This window comes from Lathyrus oleraceus, chromosome 2 (genome assembly GCF_024323335.1).
Source record: "Lathyrus oleraceus cultivar Zhongwan6 chromosome 2, CAAS_Psat_ZW6_1.0, whole genome shotgun sequence".
NCBI lineage: Eukaryota > Viridiplantae > Streptophyta > Magnoliopsida > Fabales > Fabaceae > Lathyrus > Lathyrus oleraceus.
The window spans coordinates 386,630,759-386,656,178 of record NC_066580.1 but is presented as its reverse complement, the minus strand read 5'-3'; the positions used below and the strand labels follow the sequence as shown (position 1 = coordinate 386,656,178).

The 25,420-nt window shown below is 38.8% G+C and overlaps 1 protein-coding gene across 4 annotated transcripts in view; it reads left to right on the top strand.

Moving 5' to 3' along the window:
* LOC127119658 (glutathione S-transferase zeta class) overlaps window positions 1-25,420 on the top strand; it is a 33,710-nt gene that overhangs the window by 715 nt on the left and 7,575 nt on the right. The window contains exons 5-11 of one of the 4 annotated variants that reach the window (XM_051049932.1): window positions 11-82; window positions 184-237; window positions 329-404; window positions 759-820; window positions 1,152-1,211; window positions 1,428-1,548; window positions 8,778-9,056. In XM_051049932.1, the coding sequence (XP_050905889.1) occupies window positions 11-82; window positions 184-237; window positions 329-404; window positions 759-820; window positions 1,152-1,211; window positions 1,428-1,538 (435 nt within the window). In that variant the 3' untranslated portion in view covers window positions 1,539-1,548; window positions 8,778-9,056. Of the gene's footprint in view, window positions 1-10; window positions 83-183; window positions 238-328; window positions 405-758; window positions 821-1,151; window positions 1,212-1,427; window positions 1,549-2,252; window positions 2,851-8,777; window positions 9,057-25,420 lie in introns of those variants that run through there. The other 3 variants (XM_051049934.1, XM_051049935.1, XM_051049933.1) reach the window with 3 other exon arrangements.

Genomic DNA, 25,420 nt, shown 5'->3' with positions numbered 1-25,420 from the left:
ATGCACGCAGTATTTGGAAGATAAGTATCCTCAACATCCTTTACTCCCTACTGATATCCACAAAAGAGCAATCAATTTCCAGGTACAATTTGGATCATATTTTATCAAATTTGAATTTGAAATCGAATAAGAATTTCATTTTCATGCGATAAATGGATTCCTTTCTAAAGATTTGATTCACAGGCTGTGAGTATTGTTTCTTCATTGATACAACCTCTTCAAAACCTAGATACTCTGGTATGCATGTATGTCACCTCTTTTCTTACTCATTTGGAGCATTTCGACTGCATATGATAAGTTCGTGGCTATTTTGCTTTTCTATTTGCAGAAGTACATCAATAAAAGAGTTAGCCGGGATGATAAACTTCCATGGGTCCAGAGTGTAATTAGAAAAGGCTTTACAGGTGAGATTAGACTAATTTACTCTAGAAGAAGATATTATGTCATAGTTAATGTCAATTAAGTCATGTATTAATTCAAAGTTAAACTGTTTACTCACTGCTATAAAAGTATCTATCACTACTGTTGTAAAAAGAGTTTCACTATGGTTAGTTGTCCGTGATAACAAAGAGTCTGATAGAAAGTTCACTAATTTTCCCGTGGAGCTATTGCCTATCATATCCGATCATTAAGAAATATTCTGTTAATGTTATCTCCCTCCTCCTATTCGACACAGGTTTCCTTGCTAGATACTAGTTTGAGTGTGTGGTTGGCTTAATCTAAAATCTATAACGTATTTACATTTGAATGTGTTTCAGCACTTGAAAAGCTATTGGAAGATCACACTGGGAGGTATGCTACTGGAGACGAAGTTTTCATGGTATGTTGCAAATCCTTCGAGTTTATTCTTTGAAACTAATAAAAGAAATAAATAAATCCTTTCAAAAGGGTCTAGTCTAGTAGCCCAAAGATCTTGGATAGCAATGTCAATTATTTGAATGTCTGATCAATCACTGATGTACTATAGTTTAATAAATGTATCTATCATAAGATATTTTAGAATACAATGCAATTCAATTTCAAAGTTAGTGATCACAAGTTTTGAAAACTAATAGGCTTTTCTGCAGGTACAAGCACTAGGTTTGCATCTTTTATGGAATATATTTTCGGTTTAATTGTGTATAATCTAACATGTTCATTATCGTTTGCAGGCGGATATATTTTTAGCACCCCAGTTAGATGCTGCATCTAAGAGATTCAACATTGACATGGTAATATTCTATGGTTTAGTGTATATTTTGTGGGGGAATAAGCTAATAGTATGAATGTGTAAAAGATGAGTTAATCTTAGTCTTAGTTCTGATCTGTTTGATTCAAAATTTCGTAAAAATGCAATCAACATTTCAAAGATAAATCTCGAGTCATGTGTGAGATAGCATTGCCAAAATTCATCAGATGACTTACTTTTCCCTTAACTGTCAAAGCAGAATGAGTTCCCTATTCTTTCAAGACTACATGAGACATATTATGATATCCCAGCATTCCAGGAGACTTTGCCTGAGAATCAGCCAGATGCAGTAGGCCAGCTGAGTCAATGATTTGGGACTGGTAAGTGACTTCTACTGGACTTGAAAATATTTAAGATGACGATTAGGATCCTCTCGTACATTTTGTTTTATGTTTCTGTCATGCACTAGTATCTGGTCTAATTTAAGAAAAGGAGAGACGCTAAATCAAAAGAAAAATAATAGGAAAGGATTCAAATCTGAATTTTTCAGTACTTAATTTTAAGAGTTAATAACACTTTTGCTTCGGACATACTTTTATTTTTCTTAATTACTGTTATGTTGGTGTGGATTTATTATTTATTATTTTTAATTATTTTAAATGTTAAATTAACATTTTATTTATTATTATTTTAAATTTGAATTTAATTGAAATACGCTGACAGCGTATAAGGATTTTACACCGCCAGTTAATCTTATACGTTGGATATTGAAATAAGTTTGACTTTTATTTTAAAAATCTATAAAATAATGCAAACGGTTAATGGTGATGAATCGACCGTATAAATCTTTGTACACTAACGGTGTATAGTAATTAATCCCTTTAAATTTTGATATATTAAAAATTAAAAAAACTAAAAAAATTGTAGGCAAGAGGAATTGAACCATGGACTACTAAGATGGATATAACATACGATCCTATATTAGCAGTTTGAAAAAATCTTCATATTATTAGTATGAGATATTTTACTTAGTAGAAAACTCAAATGAATACTAAGATGGATATTGCATTTGTGAAATGTTAAGTGTTTGTATAGATCGACAAGAGTATGCAATAAGCCTACGTCAACTAAGACTTCGCGAGTGACATTTTGAGATGTGGTTTGGAAGAATCTTAAGAGCAGATTTTGAGATACGTTTTGGAGGAGTATCAGGAACAGACTTGGGAAAGCACTCGACCCCATGTAGAGGATGAGTCTTTCGACAAGCTCCAAAGACATAGAAAATCGAGGAAATCGGATAACAGAAGGGACTTAGCACTATCAACAACTACCTTCGATAAACAGACAATTACTAATTGCTAAGAGTAGTTAAAGAACATGAGATAATGGTTTCGGCGGCTTCAAAGGGCTGACGACGTGGCAATACGTTGGAAGATGAGTTGCATGCATTCGAAGACTTGTCAATTCTTTAGGAGTAAACTGCCGGAAACAGTTATTTTTAATTTACTATATATAGCATACTCATATGTTGTAATCGAGGTCGCAATTACATATACTTTTTCTATAGAACTGGAGTATCCAAGATAAAGTGTGAAACAGTTTGTGAGTAATATGTGAGTTTTGAACCTTTTTCTTTGTACTTTTTATGTTTCCTTAATTGAAACACCCTTTTTCTTTTGTCATTTATTGCATTTATTTAATGTTCTTCACTTTAATCTTCGTTTACTATAATTCAATCATTATTGTTTTTAAAGTTTACTTTTACACAGTCTGCACCCAGACATTCGTAATCACATCATACACATACTTTCTTGTAAACATTCTTGCACAAAGATATTCCCGAGATTTTTTGAATTAATCTCAAAGACTTTTAAACTCGTGATTGTTCTCTAAAAACACTTGCGAGCAAATTGACACGCCTAGTAGGACGCGTATTTTTTTGCAAAATTACATTTCTTTGGTGCAAATTGTCGTACTATTTACTTCATTTTATCGTTGAAATATTATCAACGTTCAGGGTCATATGTGTTTGAGGAGTGGTAGGATTTTTAATGTACGAGGTCATACGGGTTTGAGGAGTGGTGGGATTTTAGCATAAATGGTTAACCCAAAAAACAATTTTCGTGCCTGAAATGATGTTCTTGACCCTGAACCACCGATTACTATGGTGGTTGGTACAATAGGGACAACAAAAACTATCGGAGTCACATGCCTCTCCCTATCTCAGGTAGCAACGTCTACGTCGATGCTAGGAGTGATGGCTACTTTACCATCGGTAACAAGCGTACCAACCTCTCACAGGTCTACTTCGACAGTTGTGGGGGACCCTAATCCCCCTTATGTCCCAAGTTTTACTATGCCCTTAGTTACGAGGGATTACCCATATGGCATGCCAACTGCCATGATGACGGGGCTATAAAGTCACCCTTCAACGTTTTTGGATAATGTTGCAACAATAGTGTCACCCTTCAATCCATATTTGGCGTCAGGATCTTCCATAAGCAACCCTGGTCGAATCGGGCAACCACAATTGAGGTTTCCATATGTCCACCTATAATGCCAACCTTGACTTTTGATTCTCTAGCGGCCATGAGGCAACATATGGATGAAAGTAACCATGAGATGGTGAATATGTTGACGTAACAAATAGGTACGATGTTTAATCCCTTGATTCAGAACACCAGTCAAAGTTACCAGCAGTTAGTCCATCAGATGGGTATAACTGTTGATTTTTTTGGGGTGCCTCCTACACTAGTTGTGCCACCACCTATTAATCAGGTCCCCGACGAACAATCTCCACCTAGGATAGGAGACAGGAGCCAAGCCTATAATGGTCCTCAAATAATTATGATTCCAAGAGACCAGGACCCCGAATAAGTGCTTAGGAATGTACAACAAAACAATTTTAGGGACATAACAATATAACTAACGTGGTCGAACATATTTTGGCAAATGGCATTAACGTAGGTCTTCATAAGCCTAATCATGTGTCTCTTCTATCAAAATATGTTCGGCATAACGAACTCATCAGGGGATGGAAAGTCCCCAAATTCACAAAGTTTTCTGGTGAGACCAATGAGTCCACAATCGAGCATATTGTCAAATATCAAACTGAGGCATGTGATATAACTAATAATGAGAGTTTAAAGATGAAAAACTTTCCAAGTTCTCTGACAAAAAAATGCCTTTACATGGTTCACCACACTCCCTCATCATTCCATAGATAGTTGGAGTCAGTTAGAGAGAGAGAAAGAGAGAGAGAGAGAGAGAGAGAGAGAGAGTTTCATGAACAATTCTACATGGAGAGTAAAAAATTAGTCTTAAAGAATTGACCAACATTAAGTGTAAAATTCCTGAGTCGATTGATGACTACATGAACATGTTTCGACTTCTCAAGGCAAGGTGCTTTACGCAAGTCTCTAAACATAAGTTGGTTGAAATGGCCGCTGGTGGTTTAGACTATTCCATTAGGAAGAAGTTAGACATTCAGATCTAAGGGATATGGCCCAGCTGGCACATAGAGTTCGACATGTCGAACGTTTGAAGGTCGAAAGTGCCAGATTAAGTAAACACCATAAAAGGGAAAAAGTAGCTTACGTCGAGATAGACGAAATAAACAACTTATATGACACAAAAAGCGACTTTGTCAAAGAGAAAGAGGTTAATATGGCATAACTAAAGGCAAGACCTCCCTATGTGTGTAACTTATTGAAACCTTCAAATGAGAAAAATCTCATTGAACCTAAAATTGAAAAATTTGTCATAAAAATGTATATGTTCGATGTAACTAAATTTGACGAAATTTTCGACCTTCTAGGTTCTGCTGTCCAAATAGTAATCTCTAAAGGGTTAAAAACATCGCTGTTAGAACAGGGAAAGAAAAAGGGTTTTGTAAATTTCACAAATTTTTAGGGCATAAAACCTCATACTGTGTGCTTTTTAGGGACCTGGTTCAGAATCCATTGAAGGAGATAAGACTCATGTTTGCTGAGAAGCAAAAAGTTTGACTAGAGAGTGAATCTGATCCTAAAGTGGAAGAGGCTTTGTTCGTCGAGTTTGTGGATGTGTTCATGGTGGACATATCTGATAGCATAGAAGGGGTTGAACCTGACTATGAAGAGTAGATGAAAGTTTTTTTCCCAAGGTTTAGGAAGAGCTCATAGATTTTTTAAACATATGTGAACTCAAGGATTCTAAGGTTATGTTGTGTTCACGTTGCAGCGCCGTCTTCGACAAGGCAACGCCAAAATAGTTGGACAAAACTAACCCTGATCAATCAAAGAGAGTTGGTCGACGAGACCAGCGCAAATAATTATTTGTTAATAAAAGGGGAGTCCATCAGAAGACTCACATGCCTAAGACTTATGTCTCGCCTGCTAATGTTCCTGTCAAAGAGTGGTATGGACCTGTAGGGAAGTTAGCAGCTGAAAAAGGAAAATGGAAGCGAATCGAAGTGGGTGGAGGATCTTTCTACCTTGATAATTCCCAATCTTCCAAGAAATATTCTTATGTTTCAAAAAAACTACATGAGGAAGAACCCCATGACGCACACTTAATGGAGAAGGCACCAAAGAAACAAAAAAAATGCCTCCGAAGTAGAAAGCGTGAGCAAGAACAGTAGTGTCCAAGTTATGGATGATGGATAGAAGAAAAAGAAGCATGTCAAATAAAGGTTGTTTCGTCCACTACCACCAGTGTTGGAAAATAAACCTAAGATTTCTGTTGGTTCAGAAGAGGAGATGGATAGCAACGACTTTGACTCTAGGTTAGAGGATGAATTAGATATCAAATGTAATATGATATCAATGCTGCCATTAGAGCATGATACCATTACTGAGGTAAATGAGCAGGAAGATGGGTTGGCCTAAGAAATGGTTTCTCATAAACCTTTGTGCTATATGATGGCTTAGCTAATGAGGACATGACCATATTTGAAAGATATGACATGTCTATGAAATAACATTTGAAGCCTTCGTACGTAAGGGCCAATGTAGAAGGTGTCGGGATTAATAAGGTTCTCATTGATTGTGGAGCATGTATCAATGTCATGCCACATTTCCTACTTCAGAGGATTGACAAATATGACACTGATTTGGAATCTAACACCATGGTCTTATCCAATTATTAAGGGAATACCAGTAGGCCCACGGGGGTTATCCAAGTGGATGTGGTTGTAGGAACCACAACTCTACCTACTTTTTTTGTTGTAATTTCAACTAAAGTGAATTATAGTTTTATTTTGGATCGACAATGGATTCATGGAGTTAGGTGTGTCCCATCCTTCATGCACCAAAGAATTACGATCAGGAAGCCAGATGGAATCGTAGAGCACATAGAATCTGATCAAAGCTTTTTTCGTGCAGACGTGAACCATGTTGACAAGAGGAATTTTGATCGACAATTGGCAAACATTTTTCCATGTGCACCGGTGGGAATTGGCTTCGATTTTAAAGGAGTCGATGTATACTACTTCGTAAAACTACACCCCTTGCATAACTTTACTTGGGAGTATGAGACGATTGGGGGATATAACAAATGGTATGGATCAGACGATGATGATGTATGAGTCGAGCACCTTGGCTCAGACTTTGGCCTATGTGGCTGAAAATAAATTAATGACGGCCTTAGAGTCCGGATCATAAGAAATGATGGTTGTAAAAGCCACTGAGTTTGAAGTTAATAAAGAAATTAGCCAGGATGGCTAAGAAACAACTTCAGAAAGTCACAGGCTTGATTGTATCTATGATGACGAGCCTTTGGGGTTTTAGAAAGACCCACTAACTTCGACCAAAAGGATGCAAGCTCAAGATCCTTTGGAAGAAGTAGATATGGGGGACAGGTTGACTAAAAGTCCAACTTACATAAGTGTCAAGCTCGACTCAACCCTAAAAGCAAGAGTAATCGAGATGTTGAAGGAGTTTAAAGACTGCTTCACATGGGATTACCATGAGACCCTGAGCCTTAGCCCGAAGTTGGTAGAGTTGAAAATGCCAATCAGCCATGACAAGAGGTCTGTAAAGCAAACCATAAGCAGATTTCCGCTAGAGGTCATGTCAAAATTTAAGGCAGAAATCGAAAGACTGTTGCGAAATAGGTTTATAAGACCTGCAAGGTACGTTGAGTGTTTAGATAATATTGTTCCAGTAATTAAAAAGAATAACACTCTCAGGGTCTGTATCGAATTTCGAGACTTAAATGTTGTCAGTCCAAAAGATGAATACCCAATGTCAGTGGCAGAGATGTTAGTCGACTTGGGAGGTTGGTTTTGATTATTTAAGTCTTTTAAATGGTTATTCAGGTTATAACCAAATTTTCATTGCAGAGGAAGATGTGGCTTAGATAACTTTTCGATGTCCCGAAGCCCTGGGCACATATGAGTGAGTAGTGAGGCCTTTCAGACTAAAAAATGTTGGCGCAACCTACAAAAGGGTAATGAATTCTATGTTACATGATTTCATAGAGACATTTATGCAAGTTTACATAGATGACATAGTCATCAAATCCTCATTTGAAAGTGGCCATTTAGACCACCTGAGACAGTCCTTCGAAAGGATGAGGAAATATGGATTGAAAATGAATCCATTAAAATGTGTTTTTTGTGTTAGTGCATGTGATTTCTTAGGCTTCGTAGTCCATAAGAAGGGTATCAAAATAACTCAGAAAAAACAAAGGCTATACTTAATACGGAGCCTCTGACAAACAAGGAACAACTCTAGTCTTAATTGGCAAAATATACTTCTTGAGAATATTTATTTTGAATCTAAGTGGCAAGACGAAGGCTTTCTCACCGTTGCTACGCTTAAAGAAGGAGGAAGGTTTCATATGAGAACCGTAACATTAAAAGGCATTTGATGATATCAAAGAATATCGGTCGAAGCCTTTTGTGTTATTACCTCCTATGAGAAATAAGAACATGAAACTGTATATTTTTGCATCGTATTCGACAATAAGCAATATGTTAGCCCAGGAAGATGATGATGGTGTCAAAAGAGTCATATATTATCTTAGTCGGTTGTTAATCGATGCAGAAACTAGGTATAGCTTGATAGAAAAGTTGTGTCTGTCTTTGTACTTTTCATGTATGAAATTGAAATACTATATTAAATCAACATATGTTTTTGTTTACTCACACTTTGATATTATTAAACATATGTTGTCGAAACCCATTCTACATAGTAGAATAAAAAAAATGGGCTCTTTCCCTAATAAAATATTCTTTAAAACATGCACCGTTAAGAGCCATGAAAGTCCAAATTGTTGCGGATTTCATAGTGGATAACACAATAACGGAAGTAGCGCAAAACAATGACGAGCAATCGGCACGAAAGTTATACTTCCACGGTTCCAATCATGCCAAAGGAACCGACGTTGGAATTCTAATTACCTCCCCAATGGGAATTCCAACCAAGTACAAATTTTAAATTAACGACCGTTGCTCGAATAATGAGGCTAAATATAAAGCCTCAATAACTGGTTTTTCTATCTTGTTAGACCGGGGGGGACAAGAGTCAGAACTACTGTTATCTTTGTTGTTATTATACCACGTAATTTTATAAAATGAATTCTCATCCTTTTTATTTCTTTGTTCCTCTATGTGAACCATGTGCAGATGGTTCTCAGGTTGAGACCGATGAGCGATTGTTGTTTGTTTATGAAAGATGGTGCTTATGGCCAATTCACCAGTTTGTTTTGATTTTATGTTTCGCCGTACCTTAATTCGAATATTAATTTATTTTGGAATAATAACTCTAATATTGTAACATCGGAGTTAGGATTATTTTGCTATGTTCTCTACCATTCCTTAAACTTGAATAACTGTACCTTATTGTTATGATTTGAATTTAAATTTTTATTTCAATGTAAAATATTGAGTATTTTGTTGGTATGATACCCTATCTTATATTCTTATGTTCTGCAATATTTCTATAAAAAAAGAAAAAGAAATATTTTTATTGTAGATTTAGGGTATTACAGTATACATACATAAACACATATTTTATGAGTTTTAATATCATCTGAACCTATATTTTATGTGATTTATTTTTGAAGAAAATTATTATTTTGAAGATATAAATTATTTATAGTTTATTATATAAATATTTTAACTAATATCATATAACAAATATTTATATATTATATTGATATTATTTTACGTAACACATACTTACTTAAAATGTTTTTAAAATTAATAGTTTATTAAATAGTTTTTCAATAACATATTGAAATGTTTTAACAATTTAAAAGTAAATGAGAGAGGGAGAGAGATAATTAGTATACAAGTGTGATTAGAGTAATTAAAAATAAATATGGAGTTAATAGGTATTTAAATATTTATATAATAAATAAATATTATTAAATAAAAAATAAAAAACTTATTTAAAATAAAATTGTAAATTAGAGAAAGAAAGAGATAATTGAAATAAAAGTGTAAGCGGGAGATGGAGAGAGATAATTAATATAAAAGTATGATTGAAATAATTAAAAATAAACTTTCATTAATATTACAAACATTATGTTATAAATATATTTGAAGGAAAAAATTAACACAAGTAAAAGCATATAGGTTAGTGGTAAGTCATTACATGATGTGTGTAAAGGTATTGGGGTTGATTTCACAATTTTCTTTTACAGAAGAAAAAACAAAAATCGCCCGTGTGACAAGAACAAAAGTGCTATTAATCATTAATTTTAATCGATGAATAACAAAAATTGTAACCTGATGTTGGGTTGAAAAAACTGCAACAAGACCGACTTTACAATACTTTATATACCAATGATGTACTGCCAATAGGCTTGGCATTTGAAAAATAAACACAAGTGATTTTGTATAACCACGTACTGCTAATAGGCTTGACATTTGATGGAAGATCAATAAACTTCTAAGTACCATTGATAGCCCAGGCCTCTAGTTCAGATTTCATAGCTTGGATCCAATTCTCATCTATGCATGCTTCTTTATTAGTTCTTGGCTCATGATCAAGAGTGACAGAAAAATGACTAGGAAATAAAAATTTAAAAGAGTGGAAAGAAGATATAGGATAGTGTAAGAGATGAAGGAATGCACTTATTGCTTGAAGTGTTGCATACATAATCCTTAATATGAGCAGGTGGATGTCTGCTCCTACTGGTTTTGGTGGAATTGTTAGGGTGAGGAACTGTGTCAGTATGGCGTAGTATGTAAGGCTCAGTTAACTGTGTGTTGTGGTTTTGTTCCTCACAAGGGACATCGGTGTGTGGTGAAGTGTCAAAGCTAAGATCATAATCATGTTCAGTGGTTAAGGGTATGGAAGTTGTGTGTGGAGGTGTGTCATTCTGATTATTGGTAAGTTGGTGGCTAGAATAGTATTTTCAGTTAGGATTAAAAGGAAATACGTATTCATGGTGAGTGATATTTCTATATATGAATATGTCATGATTGTTCAGATCTAAAAGGATTACTCCTTTGGTACCTTGCTTAAATCCCAAGAAAATGCATTTTCTTCCCCTAGGATCAAGCTTGGTTCTTTGTGATCGGAGAGTGTAGCATATGTTAAAGAATAAAAAATATTTAGGGAATGCAGATCAGGTTTTGTATTGAATATCATAAGGTAAGGAGACTTTTATGTTTGGCATAATGGCATACATCACAAGCATCATTTTTGTCTACAACAATAAAAGGAAAGATAGTATGAAGGGATTGCCATAACACAATGTCAGGTAAATTACAGGTTGAGGAATGGTAGATAGCATGAGCATCACCATGATTGTATTTGAGGATTAAGTGATACAGTCCTTCAAAGTTGTCAGCCAAACCAATCATCTGCATAGCGGTGGGATCCTAAATAAAACAATTGTCAAGAGTAAAACTGACTTTGTACTTGGATTGTTTACATGATTGTGATACTGAAATAAGATTGACAGAAAAACCAACAATGTAGAGTACATTATTGATGACAAAATTTGAAGAAAACATGACCGAACTAACATGTTTAGCTAATGCAATTTGCCCATTTGAAAGTCTGACACTGATTGGTAGAATAGTTTTATATGTTTGAAACCATGATAGAGATGAACAAGTATGGTCACTAGTTTCTAAATCAATGATCTAAGAGTTTGAAGAGCATCATTTATAAGCAAAAGTTTGAGAAATACCTTCATTGTGCAAAGGTGGGTGAGTTGTGGATGAGCCAACTTGGTTGGAAATTGCAAGAATATTATCTTGATTGATTGATAAAGTATGAAGGAGGTTCATTAGGGCCTCATATTGGTCCCGAGTAATGGTAGGAGAAGCATTGTTGATATTGGATATAGAGGTATTGGAGCTACTATCTTAACCTTCAGTCGTGGCCACATTATTTGACATGGATGCCTTGCCAAAATGAGGTGGAAACCCATGTTTTCAATAACATACATCAATTGTGTGTCCAGTTCTACCACAATGTGTGTAAACTTTGGATCTGGAAGCAGTAGAAGGAATGAGTAGAACTGTTATACTTAACATATGGTTTCTTGTTTCCTAATGCATTGATTAAAGCATGAGATTCTTCGGTGAAAACAAAGTTCCCTTGTCTCTCATGTTGAAGTGCCGTAAAGAATATCATATTCATGCTAGATAAGGATTTCATGAGTAATATTTGAGATCTAACTACTGCAAAATTATCATTCAAACCAGTTAGAAATCGAACAACATGAAGTAAAGTGTGATTTTTGCGAGCTTGTCCCATAGCTTCACAAGAACATCTAATTCTACTGCTGCAATTAAGCATATGCATGTAAATTTCAAGTTCTTCCCAAAGAACTTCCACTTCCAGTGTATAGTAGAAATTTGTAACTATTTTGGAATCTTATTTCAAGATATAGATTTCTTGTTGCAATTCAGAGATTCGAACAAGATCTCCTTGTGAAGATCTTCCTTTTAGATCATTCCAAGCATCAATAACATTTTTCAAGAAAATAATCGAATGTGCAATAGATTCAGATACATAATTGACTAACAAAGAGTGAATTAACATGTCGCAACCTGAAAAATACAGTGTGCGAAAAAAAAACCGGCGAAAGAGAATGACAGAAGAGTCGCCACCGTGCGTTATTCATCACAAGGGAGGGAAAGGAAACGCTCGAAGTAAACCTGAAAAAGGAAAGGACAAGACGGGGTCTCGCAACCAAATCTTGGGTTCGGGAGTCGGTTATGCGAAGGGAAGGTATTAGCACCCCTACGCATCCATAGTACTCTACGGGATCCACTTTTGTAGTTTTTGTCTAAAGGGTGTGGGTTTACCTAACGTGTTTATTTACTAAAAAGGTTAAGAGAAATGACTCGCGCGGATGTCGCATCCACTGCATACGTATCTCATCTGAATATGAGAATCAGAGTCTTCGTAGCTCGGCTGACCTATGGGTTGGGGGGATGTGTGCTCGCTAAGACATCGCGTCTTATGCCTACGTATCTCATCTGAAATGAGAATCAGAGCAAGTCGTAGTTCGGCTAACTACGGGGTTATGGATTGGGTTTTGGACGAACAACGTTACTACGCAATCTACCGGATGCTCGACCTTTGGAGACTTACTCGCCTGTAGTAGAAGGAGTAAACGTGTTGCTTTGGGTTTTAGGGTTTGGGATGCTCGAGGGCAAAAAGGCAGTCCTTGACGAAGGAACCGCGCTACCTGCAGGGATATGAATACAAAACACAAAACATGTATCTCAAAGTAAAATGCCACCAAGGGGCTCAAACATTGCCTCCTATCGAGGTCTTCCAGCTAAGAAAGCGATAAAGTATGAGAAAGGGAAAAAATTACCACACGGATAAAGATCCGAAGCTATAGCAGTTAAAGGGGCAAGAAACCCTGAAATGTCTCCAGCTGGACCGTCAAAGGAAATCAGTCAACACGAATAATCAGAATAAAACTCCAGGGGGTATCCCACAAATAAAGTGGGAAACCACGCGAGTGTCTCTGCGAAAGCCATGTGAGCCCTCACAAAACTCGACAAAGGGTTAGAGTAGTAGGATGAAATCAAGAGAAAACAATGCCATGGAAACACAAGACAGGTTAGAATAAACAAAATAGGGTAACCCAGAGTTGCCCCTAAATCAAAATGTAACCACATGAATAATTCCATCAAAATTCACAAAAGGCTCACAAAAAGGTATCAAATTCACCCATAATACCTCATACATTTAGAGCATTCAAATAAAAGGCATAAAGATGATGGATATAGGGCAAACCTGATTGGAGAGCTTGATTGAGTTACGCCCGTGAGGTTTACAAGTTGAGTTCCTTTCAGGGTTTGGAGGTTGCTCTGAACTCTGTTGGCTTTTCTCTCACTATCTTTTCCTCAGGGTTTTGCTTCTCTTCCTTCTTTCTCCAGTGAATCTCCCAGTGTAACTCCAAGTGTGTTTTCCTCTACTGAAACTTCAGTATTTATAGACTGATTTTCGTGGGTAATGGGCTCAAATGAGGGAGACCCAAGTCCAAAATAATTTGTTATATTTTATTTATTTATTTTATTTATTTAATTAATTAATTAATTAATTAATTAATTAAAATTTTTTTTTTCGTTTTTTTTTTTATTTATTTATTTCGTTTTTTTTTTTCGTTTTTTTTTTTCGGGAAAAATGAAGGGTAAATTTTGGGGTATTACAGCTGCCCCTATTCAATCAACTGGAGACCCGGAAAGAAGATGGCAACTGCTTTCGTACTTTCGAGGTATCAAGGGATTGAATACAATAAAAGCCCAAAAATTTGCACTGAAGTGAAGTGAAGTAACAATGTCTGTCAGAATCAGCAAAGAGGTGGTCTTGAAAGAAGAATTCGTCTGGTACGGTGAGAGTTAGTTTGAATATCGAAAAAGAATGTTAAACTGGATACCAAAATAAATGGTAACACAGAAATAACCATGGCTTGAATGCCGCTCATCAGTCTGAATACTGGAAAGGATTTCGATCTGAACATCGGAAAATGGGCCTGAATGCCACAAGTCGCATCGACCTGAACGTCGGAACCTTCTTCGATCTGAACATCGGAAAATGGGCCTGAATGCCACAAGTCGCATCGACCTGAACGTCGGAACCTTCTTCGATCTGAACATCGGAAAATTGGCCTGAATGCCACTTCGATCTGAATATCGGAAAATTGGCCTGAATGCCAGTTCGATCTGAATACCGGAAAACTGGCCTGAATGCCACAAGTTGCATCGACCTGAACGTCGGAAACTTCTTCGATCTGAACATCGGAACACTGGCCTGAATGCCACAAGTCGCATCGACCTGACCGTCGGAAACTTCTTCGATCTGAACATCGGAACACTGGCCTGAATGCCACTTCGGTCTGGATACCGGAAAACTGGTCTGAATGCCACTTCGGTCTGGATACCGGGAAAACTGGCCTGAATGCCACAAGTTGCATCGACCTGAACGTCGGAAACTTCTTCGATCTGAACATCGGAACACTGGCCTGAATGCCACTTCGGTCTGGATACCGGAAAACTGGCCTGAATGCCACTTCGGTCTGGATACTGGAAAACTTCATGCCTGTCAGCATTGACAGAAATAGGGAATGATAATAGAGGCGGCGCATGGGCCAATGACACTTGCTGGGGATAACAAAGGTAAGTCATGAACAATCTTCAGTCTGAGTACTGGAAACAACTTCTAGCTTATCACTTGGGATACCGAGAATGTTTTATGCTTACATGCGTATGTTTGAATTTTTCAATGGCGTAATGCTCCATAAAAATGGAAATGCTACGCGATTTGGAAGGGTGCAATGCAATATGATTCTACATGCAGGGATGCGAAATGCTGGGTAGAATGCCAAGCCGATGCAAGGGGATCTGCTGGGGAAATGATTATCATCCTCTGGGCTCTGGCCAGGCTGCTGGAGATACACACCACAATGAACTCTGTGGGGAGATGACTAGCCATGCGGTGTTCTGGCCATACCGAGACTCTGATCGGGGAAAGAATGGCATTGGAAGCCTGCTGCTGAGGAAAGCTACAATGGTTCTGGCAACCACGATTTGCGAGAGATGACTCAGCAGGGGGAGCAAACACTGATACGGTACCGAGGTTCTGCTTCAAGGAAAGAAACCATGGATCTGGCATTGGGATTATCGATCTGGCATCGAACTCTAAGGAGCAGCCACTTCTGCTGGGAAGATACAGTCTGGCACTGTCAACTCCGCTGGGGATATATAGTCTGACACTGTCAACTCTACTGGGGAGTGTATGTCTTGAAACAACCGCTTGGGGAAGTACGGTGGTGAGAAACTGCTGGGGATTGAAGAATCCAACACTCTGATCAGCTCTGCAGGGTCAAGACACTGAATTCGTCTGTTGGCGACTTCACTGGGGAAGATATTCACGACCATCTGCAGGAGATTTTAAGGAAATGCCCCGAGGGTATCTGTTCTGAATAGACGATCCAAAGCACTTAAAATTTACAGCAATTTTAAATGTTTATTAAGCCTGTACCTGTAAAGCCCTTATGTGTCATGATGCAATGTTTATCAAAAATTCGAACGTCATTTTTGCAAACAAAACAGTAAAATGAAAATGAAAATAGAGATATACTGAATAACATGATTTTATTGATTGAATGGCCTCTGAATAGGCATTTACATTAAGAAGCAATCCCTGGAAAGAGGTAATCGCACAATAGATAAAAACAGAAATTAATCTAATGGCAATGTGAAATGGATTTCTATTGGGTTCCAATTCTGCTATGACTTGCTCGTCTTCAAGATCCTCCAGATAATCAGCCTTCTGAAAGAGTGATTGGACTGTTTCCTATCCTTCAAAAATTTCCAGTCATTGGCACGAGATGAGATTCAGAACTACTCAGAACGCAGTCATTCGCTTAATCCCTAACTTTTGCCTGGATCGCCCTTTTCGGGTTTTCAATCCACCGGGATACCCATTTTTGCCTAAGTTGCCTTTTCAGGTTTTCAACTTACCGGGTGTACGATCTTTTCATTTTTAATCCCTAATTTTTGCCCGAACCTTTTCGTTTTCTTGGTTCGTCGGGATGCCCATTTTTGCCTGGACTACTCTTTTTACTGTCCAGCGGGTCTATTTTATGCGAAGTATTTTTTAACTGCGTCTGAGTTCACAGGGGAAGTGAAGTTTTCACCATCCATAGTTGCAAGCATTAGATCCCCACCATCAAAAACCTTGGTGACGATATACGGTCCATCATAGTTAGGAGTCCACTTGCCCCTGTGATCTGTCTGAGGAGGAAGGATCCTTTTCAAAACTAAATCTCCGACTTGGAAACAACGAGGACGCACTTTCTGATCAAAGGCTCTCTTCATCCGACTCTGATACAACTGCCCATGACAAATGGCTGCCATTCGCTTCTCTTCGATAAGACTCAACTCATTGAACCTTGTCCGAATCCATTCAACTTCGTCTAGCTTGATATCCAACAAGACTCTTAGAGAAGGGATCTCCACTTCAACAGGTAGGACTGCTTCCATACCACGTACTGAAGTACGGTACCCATGCAAGGCGAAAGGTAGCATCTCATGCCAATCTCTGTACGTGACGACCATCTTCTGCACAATCTTCTTTATGTTCTTATTTGCCGCCTCAACAGCGCCGTTCATCTTAGGGCGGTAAGGGGAAGAGTTGTGATGCTGAATGTTGAAGTTCTGACACAACTCCTTCATCATTTTGTTGTTGAGATTAGAACCATTATCAGTAATGATTCTTTCGGGAATCCCATAGTGACAAATGATTTCTTTCTTGATGAAACGGGCAACCACATGTCTGGTGACATTCGCAAACGACGCTGCCTCGACCCACTTGGTGAAATAGTCGATGGCAACAAGGATGAAGCGATGCCCATTGGAAGCAGTCGGCTCAATCTTTCCAATCATGTCAATGCCCCACATGGAAAACGGCCACGACGAAGACATCACATTCAGAGGATTCGGCGGTACATGCACCTTATCAGCATAAATCTGGAATTTATGACACTTCCGAGCATACTTGAAACAATCTGATTCCATGGTCATCCAATAATAACCCGCTCTCAACAATTTCTTAGCCATTGCATGTCCACCGGCATGAGTACCGAAGGAACCTTCATGAACTTCCTGCATTAACATGTCCGCCTCGTGTCTGTCCACGCATCTGAGCAAAACCATGTCGAAGTTCCTCTTATACAGCACATCGTCTTTGTTCAAGAAGAAACTGCCTGCCAATCTTCTCAAAGTCTTTCTGTCATTGTTGGATGCCCCTGCAGGGTACTCTTGATTCTTCAGAAAGCACTTGATATCGTGATACCAAGGCTTGTCATCGACTACCAGTTCAGCAGCAAACACATACGCGGCCCTGTCAAGGCGCATCACATCGATCCTGGGAGCATGGTTCCAACGAATTACCTTGATCATGGAGGATAGAGTAGCAAGTGCGTCTGCCATCTGGTTCTCATCACGAGGTATATGATACAATTTTACCGTTGTGAAGAAAGTCAAAAGTCTTCTCGTGTAATCTCTGTAGGGGACCAGAGTGGGCTGGAGAGTATTCCAATCACCATTCACTTGATTGATCCCCAGAGCTGAATCTCCGAAGATGTCCAGAGTCTTGATTCTCAGATCAATGGCTTGCTCAATGCCCAAGATACAGGCCTCGTACTCAGCTTCATTATTTGTGCACTCAAAAGTCAAACGAGCGGTGAAAGGTATGTGGGCACCCTTCGGAGTAGTAATGACAGCGCCAATTCCACTACCTCTAGTATTGACAGCCCCATCAAACAACAAAGTCCACTTTTCGTTTGGATCAGGTCCCTCCTCAACAACTGGCTCTTCACAGTCTTTCATCTTGAGGAACATGATGTCTTCATCAGGGAATTCAAACTTCATCGGTTCATAATCATCAATCGGTTGATCGGCAAGGTAGTCTGACAGAATACTACCTTTGATGGCTTTCTATGACGTGTACTGAATATCATACTCTGTTAAAATCATTTGCCAACGAGCGACCCTTCCGGTGAGAGCTGGCTTCTCGAATATGTATTTCACTGGATCCATCTTAGAAATCAATAAAGTGGTATGATTCAACATATACTGTCTCAGTCGGCGAGCAGCCTAAGCCAAAGCATAGCAAGCTTTCTCGAGCTGTGAGCATCTTGTTTCACAGTCGGTACCTTTTTGCTAAGGTAATATGTGGCATGCTCTTTTCGACCAGACTCGTCATGTTGCCCCAACACACCCTATTGAATTTTCTAACACGGTCAAATACATGATTAGAGGTCTCCCTTCAACCGGGGGCATTAGAATTGGAGATTCTTGGAGATACTTCTTGATTTTGTCATTCATCATTCCATACCATCTCTTGATTTTTTTCTTAGTAATTTGAAAATGGGTTTGCAGGTAGCAGTCAAGTGTGGAATGAATCGGGCAATGTAATTCAAGTGTCCCAAGAGACCTCTGACTTCTTTCTTGTCTATTTCAGTACCCAGATTTACAATTTCAATTGATTCCTCCTGCGGCTGTATGGTCTTTTCTTCTTGTAGTAACCTGGTAAGCTCTTCAGGGAGTTCACAGTCTTCATCACCCTCTTCTTCAGCTTGAAAGATTGGATTTTCAAAGTCGAAGCGAGCCATAGCAGAACCGTTATCAATAGGATCCGGTGACGTGCATCTGTATGAGTGATGGTATGTGCTTATGAGTGTGAACAAGAAGTGAAAACTAAATAAAACATTGCCATTTTTTTTTATATTTTGAAAAACTGCAAAAATAGAAAGACAAGGAACGAAATATTTGAATGCAAAAAGACGTCCTTTATTTATGATAAAAAATGCAAGTGTCACATAGATGGGCCCTACAATGAGTCATTACGCCCTGGGCGGAACGTAAGACTTGGATATGCATGGATAAACAAAGAAAATTACTCTTCAAGAAGAGTGATTTGGATAATCTCTTCAGAAGACCAATTGTTGATGACTTCACCCGGGATCTTCGGACGCACCCAATTGTCAATGTCACAATCACTATCCCCCTCTTCTTCGTTGACTGCAGAGACTTGACCATACTGAATGATGCCAGCACTGGAGAAAGTGATCGGCCCCTGATGAGTCTGAAGTGTTGAAGTTGTAGAAGTTAGAGCTGGCTGATACCCAATCCCGAACTTATCTTCTTTCACTGGTAATTCCAATAGACGCCCCCAACCGGGAGCAATACCTGAATCCACCACGGCTCGTGCCTACTTAAAGGATGAGATAGAGGCACCCGCTTTAACCTCTTCCACAGACTCTTGGACAGACAAATCTTCAACCTGGAGGATACCTTTGTCGAGCAAGGCCTGGATACCCTGCTGTAGCTTCAAACAACCTCCGCCCTGAGTAGCACAATCCAAACAACCCTTCCCACAACCGGGGAAGACATCGGCCTTCAGCAAACATCCTTTGATATCCAACAATGGAGTCTTCAACTTCAACACATCCTTAATGGGCTTGGCTTTTCCCTCTACCAAATTAACGTTCGCACCACCATGCTGGGGCATGGGATTGTTGACGACATTCGGAGCTGGTGCAAGGTCGATGGCCTTTGAATCTATGAGGTCCTGAACTACGTGCTTAAAAGCTTTGCAGTTCTCGATATCGTGGCCAGGTGCCCCAGAGTGGAAGCTACACCTAGCGTTGGCGTCGTAACCCACCGGAAGTCTACCAACAGGAGGAGCCAGAGTGCGCAGTTGCACAAGCTGTAGTTGTTGAAGACTAGAAAGCATCTGAGCGTACGACATTGGAAGGGTGTCGAAACGCCGGTCCATCATCCTTTGCCTCTGTTGATAAGCGGGTTTGTTACCCGGTTGTTGCTGCTGTTGATACTGAGCTGGTTGACGTTGTGATTGTTGTTGTTGTTGTAGTGGTGCTGCAGCTGGAATGGTCACAGCCGCAACATACGGTTGCTGATGATAATTCTGAAAATTATTCCTCCGGTTATCCCTGTTATGATAAGAAGATATGGCACTTGCATCCCCTTCTCTCCTCTTCTGTCCCTGAATGAACGGCTTCTTCACCCCTGATGAGGATCCAACTCCATTTTGGCTCTTATAGGTCTTTAGGTAATTCTCCACCCTTTCTCCGGTAGAGACCACATCAGCAAAGTTGGAAGCATTGCGCCCCACTAGACGCTCCAGATAAGGTCCAGGCAGCGTATTCATGAACATGTTGGCCATTTCCTTTTCCAACATAGGAGGCTGAACACGGGAAGCTGTATCCCTCCAGCGTTGAGCGTATTCCCTGAAGCACTCATTGCTTTTAAGAGACAGATTCTGAAGTTGAGTTCTGTCCGGAGCCATGTCTGCATTATACTGGTACTGCTTCACGAAAGCCTCTGCCAAATCCCTCCAGCAACGGATGTGGGCTCTGTCCAGCCTCATATACCATTCCAAGGATGCCCCAGCCAGGCTGTCCTGGAAGAAGTACATAAGTAGCTTCTCGTCGTCAGAGTATGCAACCATTTTACGGAAATAGGCTTGCACGTGAGTTTTGGGGCAAGAGCTGCCATTGTATTTGTCGAATATCGGGACCTTGAATTTCGGTGGCACTCTCACACCTGGGACCAGCCCTAAGTCAGCAACATCTACTCCCAGAAGATTCTGTCCTTCCACTGCTTTCAACCTCTCTTCCAATCTTCTAAACATGGGGTCCAGGCCAACGTCTTCCTGAAGCAAGGGGAACTGATCATCCTGACCATCCTGAATGGGTTGTTGATCTAGGTTGATACGCATGATTGGGATATGCCCTGGTCCATTGGGACCATTAGCCTCTCCAGCTGGAGGATCAGCCAACGTCTCCGGTTGAGTAATAGAGGGATCCCTCTGTACCAACAATCTAAGCTCCTGCTGTCCTTGAGCCACCCCTTGAACCAAATCCATGAATTGATTCATGCGAATCTTCATCTCGGCGAGCTCTGCCTGTAGGCTTTCCATTACTCTCTGTTGATTCCTGCGGGTACCGTATCGGTGAATGCCTGAGTCAGCTATCCTGCTGATGGAACACCAAACAAACTGAGAACACTGTGGCGGTACCTGTTATGCAAGACATGCGGATGACTATGCAAATGCAATGACATGTTTATCAATTCCAAAAGGTATTCTACCTCCTTGATTCCAGTCTCACATTTGATAAACAGCGTAAGAAGAAAACTAAGCCGTTGATGAGAACCAAGAAAATTCCAACTAGAATCAAGTGGAAGATATAAACCCCACAGAAATGGATAAACATGTGTGAATGATTATGAATGCAAATGATGTGATGCAAAATGATGTGAATGCAGTGCAGTGGCATGTCAATCAGGATTACTGTATCTGCTTGAACATCTGTCAGGTTGCACTGTCTGGAGAGAAATTAAGAGCACACCAAACAAAGGTCATGGGATGGATCATGTTATCCTTAATATCAACCACCCATTTTGGTGGATTATGGTTTACACCTTATCAACACCCGAGTTTCATTGATATTAAGGATACCTGATCGGATCAACCATGAATCAAGGGTTTGTCGCAAGTCACGAGCATGGAGTTTAGGTTAAGAACCACCCAAAAGGAGTGTACTAAGGTTTAAACCTGCCAAACATGTTCTACAAAAAGGTTCCCATAGTCATAATCCCATCTTTCGGATATTATTAGAGGAACGACTACTCGTATTCCAACAATATTCTCAAGAGAGACTCTTATGAGTGTAGTATCGCGTAACAATCGTATCAAATCTTACATTTGAACGACTTTCGCACTACGTCCTACGAATAGGCCAAGATGGGTTAGGTAAACTAAGGTCCTTGGCTTCTTAGGTCTATATTGGAACAAGTAATGTCTAACCACAACTTACTTATGTGACATTATTGATCTCAACATGACCTCCACCAAGTGAATGGGCTTGCAAGTCAACTCGCTAAGGAATACTCCACACAAGTTGACAGGACTATGCCATTCTCCTATCTTAAGTGCACTCGAGTTCGGGTATAGAACTCATCTCACAAAGATCACCAAGCAGCCAGCCAACAGAAACAGATACAACAATGATATGTACACAATGTAATAAGGTAAAGCAGGTAAATAAATAACTGTACAAAAGCATGAACACCCAATAAACAAACAAACTACAAAAGCTAGGAGGGACTCGCTTAGGGAAGATGGACCAGCAAGAGGTCAACTTCTTAAAGTCCCCAGCAGAGTCGCCAGATGTCGCAACCTGAAAAATACAGTGTGCGAAAAAAACAACCGGCGAAAGAGAATGACAGAAGAGTCGCCACCGTGCGTTATTCATCCCAAGGGAGGGAAAGGAAACGCTCGAAGTAAACCTGAAAAAGGAAAGGACAAGACGGGGTCTCGCAACCAAATCTTGGGTTCGGGAGTCGGTTATGCGAAGGGAAGGTATTAACACCCCTACGCATCCATAGTACTCTACGGGATCCACTTTTGTAGTTTTTGTCTAAAGGGTGTGGGTTTACCTAACGTGTTTATTTACTAAAAAGGTTAAGAGAAATGACTCGCGCGGATGTCGCATCCACTGCATACGTATCTCATCTGAATATGAGAATCAGAGTCTTCGTAGCTCGGCTGACCTATGGGTTGGGGGGATGTGTGCTCGCTAAGACATCGCGTCTTATGCCTACGTATCTCATCTGGAATGAGAATCAGAGCAAGCCGTAGTTCGGCTAACTACGGGGTTATGGATTGGGTTTTGGACGAACAACGTTACTACGCAATCTACCGGATGCTCGACCTTTGGAGACTTACTCGCCTGTAGTAGAAGGAGTAAACGTGTTGCTTTGGGTTTTAGGGTTTGGGATGCTCGAGGGCAAAAAGGCAGTCCTTGACGAAGGAACCGCGCTACCTGCAGGGATATGAATACAAAACACAAAACATGTATCTCAAAGTAAAATGCCACCAAGGGGCTCAAACATTGCCTCCTATCGAGGTCTTCCAGCTAAGAAAGCGATAAAGTATGAGAAAGGGAAAAAATTACCACACGGATAAAGATCCGAAGCTATAGCAGTTAAAGGGGCAAGAAACCCTGAAATGTCTCCAGCTGGACCGTCAAAGGAAATCAGTCAACACGAATAATCAGAATAAAACTCCAGGGGGTATCCCACAAATAAAGTGGGAAACCACGCGAGTGTCTCTGCGAAAGCCATGTGAGCCCTCACAAAACTCGACAAAGGGTTAGAGTAGTAGGATGAAATCAAGAGAAAACAATGCCATGGAAACACAAGACAGGTTAGAATAAACAAAATAGGGTAACCCAGAGTTGCCCCTAAATCAAAATGTAACCACATGAATAATTCCATCAAAATTCACAAAAGGCTCACAAAAAGGTATCAAATTCACCCATAATACCTCATACATTTAGAGCATTCAAATAAAAGGCATAAAGATGATGGATATAGGGCAAACCTGATTGGAGAGCTTGATTGAGTTGCGCCCGTGAGGTTTACAAGTTGAGTTCCTTTCAGGGTTTGGAGGTTGCTCTGAACTCTGTTGGCTTTTCTCTCACTATCTTTTCCTCAGGGTTTTACTTCTCTTCCTTCTTTCTCCAGTGAATCTCCCAGTGTAACTCCAAGTGTGTTTTCCTCTACTGAAACTTCAGTATTTATAGACTGATTTTCGTGGGTAATGAGCTCAAATGAGGGAGACCCAAGTCCAAAATAATTTGTTATATTTTATTTATTTATTTTATTTATTTATTTAATTAATTAATTAATTAATTAATTAATTAATTAATTAAATTTTTATTTTTTTTTTCGGGAAAAATGAAGGGTAAATTTTGGGGTATTACACATATGCATGTAAATTTGAAGTTCTTCCCAAAGAACTTCCACTTCCAGTGTATAGTAGAAATTTGTAACTATTTTGGAATCTTATTTCAAGATATAGATTTCTTGTTGCAATTCAGAGATTCTAACAAGATCTCCTTGTGAAGATCTTCCTTTTAGATCATTCCAAGCATCAATAACATTTTTCAAGAAAATAATCGAATGTGCAATAGATTCAGATACATAATTGACTAACAAAGAGTGAATTAACATGTTGCACCTGTTCCATGCACGGTAAGAAGGATCAAAGTCATCTGCATGAATTGGTATTGTGCCATCAACGAATTCAAGTTTCATCTTTCCTCCCAAAGCTCCGCGTGTAGCTTTGGCCCATGAATGATAGTTTGAACCTTCAAGAATCGGTGTAACCTTGACTGATGAAGGTCCATCACTAGGATGAACATAGTAGGGACCAGTGACATCTGCTTGTGGATCAATGTGAGACGGCATGGTGAAATAACAGAGAAGGCAAAATCAAAGATGAATGAAATGAGGTAGATCGATAAAGGCATCTGATACCATGTTGATAAACTGGACAAGGTTCATGGAATCATGAACACCTTAGAAAAACTCCATTAATGGAGTTTAAAAAACAAGTGAAGAAGAAGAGAGAGGAAGAGAACTGAGCTTATGATCTCATCATTATTTTGATATATTTCACATTATAAGAGAAGAATATATATAGGCGATAGAATATATAATAATAATAATAATAATAATAATAATAATAATAATAATAATAATAATAATAATAATAATAATAATAATAATATGCTGAACAATCATCGAATTGCACAATCATCGAGGATGCACTTTCTTCTTGTATTTTTTCTCCATAGCAACACAAACCATTTATGGACCACACCTATAGGATGCACTTTCTTGAGTTAATGTTTTTCATTCACCTTGGATACAACTCAAAAATACCGTGCTAAATGTAAATATATTTAGAAACATAAACTCTTGAACTAGATTTGGAAATATAAACAACTTTAAAAAAAACCAATGGAATGAATAGTTTGAATAAATATGTACTTGAAAGTTCTTCAATGGAGATGAAAATTAGATCCTATACAAAGAAAAATTGGAAGAATGTCTATGAAGAAGCAGAGGAAGAAATATAATGAATAAACAACTTTGAACCGAGAGAGTCTGTTAGTTGAAAGAATAAATATAATGATTATCTTTTAGTAAGAAGAAGAAGAATGACGATTTCTGCATGTGGAATATGAATGAAAAAGAGAGAATATGTTATTTGTTTTGAGAGAGACGACACTTATTCTGTCAAGAAGCGCCATAGTTGTATTATAAGAACCATAGTGAAATCTAATGTCTTTCACAACAGTTTCTTTTACTAACTGTGGTGATAAATATCTTAATTTTAATATATATAATATTATAATGACAACACTCTTTGTAAAGATAAAATATAAAATTATTTGTACTGAGAT